The following is an 8,408-nucleotide window of genomic DNA, read 5'->3' on the forward strand; positions in this document are numbered from 1 at the left end:
AGAGCGCGAGCAGCCCTTACATAAGCCGGGTTAGTCGCAAATAGGCAATCCATCGCTGGCGGATCATTGGGATCAACTCTCGTTTTTGTTTCGACGTCCACGAACAACCCAGGAAAAAAAAAGGGCCTAGTTTTCTTGTCGCCCCTCGTTCCCCGTCCCGGAGCAGAGCCAATGCGACAGACCTGCGCATATTCCATCTTGGTCGAAACGGTGCGACTGGCCAGCGCTGCTCCCTTTGTGTTAATATATATCCCGCGGGGGGTCGGCCAGAGGGGAAGGTAAGGATAAAGAGCATAGCTGCTTGCAACACGCGCAGTGCTCGTTCGGAGAACCTCGGGGGCTGCTGCTTCGTAAACCAGCAACGATGTGGAGTTCTCCCATACGGAGTTACAGTCGCCCATACATGCACATAAATATATGGGAGAAAGATGCCAGCTGGGTTAGGCGAATTTATATGCGCCGCTTCTCCTGTCCTGTCGCGCTTGTTGCCAAGTCGTGGACGGGTGTTGTTCCTTTAACTATAAGAAGTGAATAGTGTTGCTGGAGAGTGAATCCTGGATCTCGAGCTCCGGCGCCTGTTGGCTTTTTCTTATATATCTATTGTCTATATTTCTCAACCGCCACAACCTCTCAAAAGCTATCAGCGCTTTTTTGCTTCTCTTCTTCTTCTCTTTCTTGATCCTCCTGATCTTTTTCATGTTTTCTCTCCTCGTTACCCCACGTGTTCCGGCCCAAAGTGAAAAAACAAGAGGCCGAGAGAAGCAGAAGATCTCAGCTTCATGATGTCCAAAGTCTTCGAGAAATATACCACCGGCCCGGAGAGCCCGGACGTCCATAGCAAATATCAGCCAACAGACGAAGTGGTCTTTCGGAGTCCGTTTGGGCCATTCCCCAAGGTTGACCCGGATCTGAATTTGCATGACTTCTTCTTCCCTCCAGAGAACCCCATTGACCAGGCAGACCATGATCTGTTCATAGATGGGCATACAGGCACCACGGTGTCACTGTATCAGTTCTACGATAGTGTAGTATCCCTGTCGAGAGCCCTGCGGCATGACGGGCCTAATCCGGTAGGACTGAGGCAGTCACCGGTGGATGATAATGGCAGCGGTGAGATCATAGGCATACTATCAAGGAACCACCTTTCATGGCCGCTGCTGGTGCATGCATGCTTCCGGTCAGAGCTTGTTTTTGGTAGCATCAGTCCCAACTCAACACCCTATGAACTATACCATGTCATGCGCAAGATGCAGGTCACTTCAATGGCCGTTCATGAATCTCTGCTTCCTTTGCTGATGGAGACTGTCCAGAGTGGCCCGCAGGCAGGCAATGACAGCTCACTTCCATTTGTATTTGACGCCAGGAAGATAATAGTCATATCAGATGACCTCACGCTGGACACAGTGCAGGGCTATCCCACAGTTCAGTCGTTAATTCGACTTGGCTCAAAGACACCAGAAAAGCCGTGGAAGCGCTCAGGGGGTAACCGACTGTGCTATCTCCTCCAGTCATCAGGGACATCTGGATTTCCCAAGGCTATGATGATATCGCATAGAAATGCCATACACACCACCATCCAGGGAATGATAACCGCGACGCGGACTGCGGATTTTGTAAGCTTCTAACAAGATTCATGGTTGCCTTGAACTGGGTATACTGATATTTTTTTGGAATTGAACAGTTGAATATGCAACCACAGCCATCTGTGGTCCTGGGTATAATCCCCGCATATCACTCATACGGCCTGACGATGTACAGTCTTCGCGTGAACGTGATGCGGAGTACAAATGTATTGATGTCCAAATGGGACCTGGAGACCGCCTTGAGGCTTATAGAAAAGCACAAGGTCACCACTCTCCCGCTTGTGCCACCGCTTGTCCGACAGATCGCTCTCTCACCTCTTACGGAGAAGTATGACCTCTCATCCGTCACCTTTGCCGCCAGCGCAGCCGCCTACCTACCGCCAGACGTAGCTCACGCGCTAGGCAAGAAACTACCGCAAAAGGCCCCTGTCCAATCTGGCTATGGACTGTCAGAGGCCCTGTCTGTCGCCCAGCCGATGGCCGAGGGTCTCTTTGGGATATCGCGCTCCCAGCCTGGGACTATCGGACACCTAATGCCGGGCATTGAAGCCAAACTGGTAGATCCGGATACGCTCAAGCCCGTACCCAAGGGAACCAAGGGCGAGCTCTGGGTCCGGGCTCCCGTCGTCACTCCGGGCTACTTCAAGGACCGGAAAGCAACTGCGAGCCTGTTCGCGGAGCCCGGCTGGCTGAGAACGGGCGACTTGATGATGCGAGACGCAGAGGACCGGCTTCATTTCCTTGACCGACTGAAGGAGATGATCAAGGTGAAGGGCATGCAAGTTGCGGCCACGGAGGTGGAGGACACGCTGCTGTCTCATCCGGACAAGCTGGTGCGAGATGCGTGTGTTGCTGGCGTCGACAACGGCCGCGGAGACGGCGGCCTCTTCCCTCGAGCCTGGGTGGTGCTATCCGAAGAAGGCAGACGACGAGATCCGATCCAGGTCATGGTGCAACTCGACGAGTTTGTCAAGTGCCGGCTATCCAAGTACAAGCATCTTGCCGGTGGTATCGAGATAGTCGACCAGGTAAGCCAAGCCCTTTATCTTTTATTTCTTCTCCTTTCTTTCTTCATTTCTAGCTCTCAACTGACCGGACTAGATACCACGAACACCCTCGGGCAAGATGCTGCGCAGAGAGATGCGAGACAGGTACCACTCCCAGCAAAGAGACCGGCAGGACAAGGCAAGGCTCTAGCTAGTTGTACTAGTGAGTCTGCGGCCAGTGGCTGAGCGACCTATTTTTACCACCTTTCTCTGTTCCTTTTACACTAGTTAATACTGTCTTCGTCTTTTATATCCTTCTGCCTGCCTGTACTTCCTGCATCTCGCTCTTATAGATCTGAATTAGAGTTATGTTTCATGTCCAGCGCCACTGGTTGTAAATATAGAATTGTGCCGTAGGAGATATGTTTCATCAGGCTGCACAGCTAGCTATCAGTGGCAACGTGTCTGTACCTGAGTAGGCCTGTTCCTGGCCGCCCAGCGACCGCTGACCAGTGACCAGCAGCTGTCTCTTGCCACTACCTTAACACCTCTCTGTCTATACAACGCATTCCTCTATATATGTCCTATATACTCCGTATCTTCTATATCTATATCTATATATCTATGTCTTCTGCATCTGCTGCCTGTCCTGCTCATCACGTGAGTCTGTTTCCCTTTCCCCCCTTTGGGACTAGCGCGACCTCAACGTGAAGCCGAAACGGGAAACGAGAGAGAAAAGAAGAAGAAGAAGAAGAAGAACGTCGACCTCAACCTCATCTTCAACCTCATCTTCACCTTCAGCAACCTCGACGCCAGCGCTGCTGGCCCGATCTACGCGTGTCTGTCTCTCTTGTACCGGCCTGGAGGACCACGCTCGCTCTGCTCCAGCTAACTATCGGTCTGCATATGCCAAGCAGCGTCGCCGGTTGGTCAGTTATCCCTGGGGGTCGCCAAAAAGCAACTACAGCAAGCAGGCAAGCAGCCCAGCATCTTATAACTGCTGCTGCTCCTGACATCACCAGCCAGCCCCCGGAACCAGTGACAACCAGTGACAGCCAGCGACACAAAACGCGAGCTATTCTGCAAGGTATGTAAGCTGTGAAGGATGCAGTCGATGCTTCTGCCCTACTGTTTCTTGTTCCCCTCGACCTGTCTGTCTCGTTGCTTTTTGGCCCGGCTTGTCCTCCCTTGCGCTGCCTTGGGTGCTTGTCCCGCTAGCCGCACTCGAAAACCGTTTACCCGTTGCTGTGCTGTGCTTCTACCGCTTCGATGACCTGCCAACTGACCGTCTCCTGCTTTTCCCCCCCTCCCCCCATATAGGTCCTTTTTGTATGGCTTGATAGGGACTGCCACACGCCAGCTACGCCTCTTTTAATCTCCCTCCTCTTTCGCTTTCATGTGTCTCTCCTTTGATCAGCGCCTGGCTCCTGCGGAATTAACGAATTTAATGAAAAAGAACCCCCCAGAGAAGGTATTCCATTCCCCACTACCAGCCTCCTCCTGAAAGGGTGCTATTGATGAAACCTGCCCCAAGCACAACCCCCTATGCTAGAGTTGACCTCTCTTGTTTCTGACTTCTAAGTGAATCTGCCTAGACCCTGACTGTCCAACTCACCTTACACATACACACACACGCACACACACACACACTCGCTCACCTTCCTGCTCTTTTCTTACCTCACTTCCTGCGCCAAACTGGATTGACTGACTGAGCCCTGGGAGGAATAACACACAGACGACATCACCCTCTAATTACCCCGGGTTTTCCTCCTTATTTATGCTTAACTGCAGGCTTTGCGTCACCTAAACTACAAGCCTCCTTGACCTCTTAAGCGCGTATTTCACTCACTTTCTCGCTTGCTCTCCCTGAGCCAACGCGCCGTCAACCTCAAATAGGGGATACCGCTCTCCCTTTCCTCTCTTTCATCTCCCCTTTAATCGAACCTTTTACCTGCCCGTCGTCGAAAGGAATTAATAAAAAGGAAAGCTTCTTACGAGCAACAAGGGAAAAAAAAAGGAAAGTTGTACACCTCGGGCGGAGGTTGTTGACGCAGATATGGCGTCTGCAGGTCGTCATATTCCACCCAACCTGCTGCCGGGCAATCGAGGTGAAGATGGCGGTTTGCAGACCACAAACGCTTCTGGCTTCCAGGGCCAGTCTCCCATAGACAGCCCAGACGGCAACAGAAGTGCTCCCTGGTCTGACATCCCCCCGTCTGCTCCTAGCGAATCTAATGTCGGCGGCCCCGAAGAACGATCTCCCAGACAGCCAGATTCCTACCGAAGTCCTGGCAGAAACAAGTCGCGCGATCGACACAACAATTCAAATGGCCCTTCCACCAGCAAGTCTCCAAGCGGGAATACCAGAATCTGCAGAGTCTGTGGAGAGCCTCTGTTGGGACAGTTTGTTCGTGCTCTGGGAGGCACGTTTCATCTGGAGTGTTTCCAGTGCAAAGTATGTCGTTTCTTTCTCTCTTTCCCGTCATCAGTCTTTGTTGCATTACAAAACAATCTAACATGCGAAAAATAATAATAATAGGACTGCGGAGAGATTGTCGCATCGAAGTTCTTCCCTGTCGATTCTGAAGATGGCAATTCCCAGCATCCGCTTTGTGAACGAGACTACTTCCGACGATTAAACCTATTGTGCTTCGAGTGCGGAGGCGCTCTCAGAGGATCCTACATCACCGCTCTAGATCATAAATATCACATTGAACATTTCACCTGCTCCGTTTGTCCTACCGTCTTCGGCGCCCAGGACAGTTACTACGAACACGAAGGCAAAGTATACTGCCATTACCACTACTCGACCCAATTCGCTCAGCGATGCAACGGCTGCCAGACAGCAATTCTAAAACAGTTTGTCGAGATCTTCCGAAATGGCCAGAACCAGCATTGGCACCCTGAATGCTACATGATCCACAAATTCTGGAACGTGCGCCTGTCTCCAAGTGGGAAGGCATTTGAACCGCCAGAGATTGATCGCGATGTCAGCACCGAAGAACGAGACGAGATCCGAGACGAGGAGGAAAAGATGGAAGAGAAAGTCTACCGTATCTGGAGCGTGCTTTCTGCATTTGAAGAATCGTCTGCAGCCTGCATCTCAGATATGTTGCTGCACGTTAGCAATGGTGCATACATCGATGGCGTTGTTGTTGCGAAAAAGTTCATTTTCCACGTCGAGGTCCTGTTCAAGGGTACAGACCGGCTTGCGGCTCAAATTTCTTCACTTGGCATAAAAGGTAAGTCCTCCAATAATGCCCCTGTCACATATGGTTACATTGTTACATTTTCTAACGCTTTGTGTAGAAATGGCATATGGCAGAGAAGCAAAACTTCTTTGCAAGAAAGTCGTCTCTTTCTTTTCCTTACTTTCAAAGACTCAAGAGACCGGAGTCCGGAAGCTTGGAGTTACACAGGAACTTCTTGCTCTTGTTACAGGCCTTGCACATTATTTAAAACTCCTTATCCGCATTGGCTTACAAGGCTCTCTTAGATTGGAGCGTGAGACAAAGAGTCCAGATGCACTCTACTCTTTCTTAGACCTAACTGCGGACCTTGAAGAGGTCAACACTATCACAGCTAGTGATCTAAATGCTGATACCTCACAGTTGGCTCACTCTCAGTCTGATTGTTGTGCTGCCTGTACTGAGCCAATTGATGATGAGTGCATCGTCTTAGGGCGGAGACAATGGCATAAGAAGCCGCCTCACCTTGTCTGCGGTGCGTGTCAGGACGACCTAACACATGACCTTGAACGCGCAAGATGGAGTGAAAAGAACGATCGCCCGTTCTGTCAAAACTGCGCCATACAAAGAGGCCATGATCCTCAGGCCGTTCCTGGGTTTGAAAATGTTACCAAGCTCCAGCAATACGTCTTCTTGCTTCGAGTGGCTCTTGCTAGACTCCTGTCGGTTTTGCGATCGGGTGGTACTCTACCACATACATCTGGTATGTTTCTGCTTGCTCTCTACCATACATGAAATATCTTGACTCCCTGCTGACCATCCACCTTAGATGATCCCAACTTGAAGCAATACGAGGCAAATGATGGCCACCGTATCCCTCCACAAGCTGATCCAAACCTACCACCTCAGCGCCCAACTACACGATCAATGTCCTACGCTGGTGAGCACAATGAAGAGAAGACGCCTTCTTCCCTCGAGCAGACAGTTGGTGAAATGAGGAGACTCCGATCCACCAGGAACGAGCGGGCTATATCCACAACCTTCAAGAAAGCCCGAACTTCACGCATAATCTCTAGTCCTGAAAGCAGCAGTGTCCAGCCAGGTGCTCCTGGAGGAGCAAACAATGGTCAAAACCAGAACTTCCAAATCGTTGAGGAACGAGATGCCGATGGCGAGCCTGTTACTGATCTTACCTTCGGAAACCAAGATGCCCTCACTCTGGATGATATTCCAAGAATCGTCGCTGCCGAACAGGCCAAGGAGCAACGTCCTAATGCTTATAAGCATGCTGGTGGTAATCTTATTGGAAGCGGTGGTCCAGCTGCTAAGCTTATCAATGGCCATCAACGGGGAGTATCTGTCGATCAGCTCGGTGCCATGGAACGACCCAGAGCTAAGAAATACTTCTCCGAGCTATCTGCTTTAGAATATTTCATTGTTCGACACGTTGCTGTCCTTTCCATGGAGCCCTTGTTGGAAGGAAGTTTCAATTTAGAAGAACTCCTTGGTCTCATTGAGCCTCGCAAGCCTACTATCTGGAACATCTTCAACCGTGCCTTCAAGAATGATCCTCGCAAAGTTGGTAAAAAGAAGGGCGTTTTCGGTGTAGCCTTGGAAGTCATCGTTGAAAGAGATGGCACCGAATCAACTCACGGAGTTGGACCAGGCACATTACGAATTCCAACCTTTATCGACGATGCGATCTCTGCTATGCGGCAGATGGACATGTCCGTTGAAGGTGTCTTCCGTAAGAACGGAAATATCAAACGACTCAGAGAAACCGCTGAGCTTATTGACACCCGGTACGAGGCCGTTGAGCTGGACAAAGAGTCCGCTGTTCAAGTGGCGGCTTTGATGAAGAAGTTCCTTCGAGAGATGCCCGATCCTCTCCTTACCTTCAAGCTTCACAGCTTGTTCGTTATCGCGCAAAGTAAGTCCATTTTCGTCTAATACCGTTTTTAATAGAAATGACATAACGACTGATTATGAATTTACTGTAGAAATTGCCGACCCTGTCAAGCGCAAGCGAGTCCTCCACCTGACTTGCTGCTTGCTTCCAAAGTCACATAGAGACACCATGGAAGTTCTGTTTTCATTCCTAAACTGGGCATCTTCTTTCTGCCATGTTGATGACGAGACTGGTAGCAAGATGGACATCCACAATCTCGCTACCGTCATGACCCCAAATATTCTATACTCTAATGCAAAGGTCGCTGGTGTTGACGACAGTTTCCTGGCTATTGAAGCTGTCACCTCCTTAATTGAAAATAATGATACCATGTGTGAGGTATGTACCGCCTCGTATTCACGCCGCATTGCCGGGTTGTCATACTAATGAAAACATCCCAACAGGTTCCGGAAGACCTTCTGTCTATTCTTACCGATTCGACCCTTTTCAACGGCAGTGCTGAGATCACCACCAAAGAAATCCTGAAGCGTTATGGGGCCTTGGGTAAACTTCCTATGACCCAGAAAGCCCCGGTCGTCTCGGAAACCATTCCTGTGCGTTCTGGCTCTTCGAAAGGAAACAATTCTCCTATTGCCGCTCGTATTGACACCGATCCATCTCAAGCTACAGCCTGGCAGATGCAGAGTTCTGTGAGGCACATCCACGGGCCTCAGGATCCGAACGCTTCATTCCCACCACAGCC

General features: G+C 50.5%; 2 protein-coding genes across 2 annotated transcripts; both read left to right on the forward strand.

Annotated features, from left to right (window-relative positions):
* Window positions 1-782: 782 nt before the first annotated feature.
* On the forward strand, window positions 783-2,780 carry MGYG_05233 (4-coumarate-CoA ligase 2; the record flags this gene model as incomplete). Its single annotated transcript, XM_003172593.1, has 3 exons — window positions 783-1,613; window positions 1,682-2,611; window positions 2,685-2,780. 3 exons carry the CDS (start codon window positions 783-785, stop codon window positions 2,778-2,780), a joined length of 1,857 nt encoding a protein of 618 aa, XP_003172641.1.
* A 1,845-nt stretch (window positions 2,781-4,625) lies between these two features.
* Window positions 4,626-8,359, forward strand: MGYG_05234 (rho-type GTPase-activating protein 1; the record flags this gene model as incomplete). Its single annotated transcript, XM_003172594.1, has 7 exons — window positions 4,626-5,024; window positions 5,109-5,811; window positions 5,879-6,520; window positions 6,587-7,687; window positions 7,758-8,044; window positions 8,110-8,259; window positions 8,330-8,359. The coding sequence occupies 7 exons, from the start codon at window positions 4,626-4,628 to the stop codon at window positions 8,357-8,359; spliced, it is 3,312 nt and encodes a 1,103-aa protein (XP_003172642.1).
* Window positions 8,360-8,408: the final 49 nt, after the last annotated feature.

The sequence above is a fragment of the Nannizzia gypsea genome, genomic scaffold (genome assembly GCF_000150975.2).
Source record: "Nannizzia gypsea CBS 118893 supercont1.4 genomic scaffold, whole genome shotgun sequence".
In the NCBI taxonomy this organism is placed as follows: domain Eukaryota; kingdom Fungi; phylum Ascomycota; class Eurotiomycetes; order Onygenales; family Arthrodermataceae; genus Nannizzia; species Nannizzia gypsea.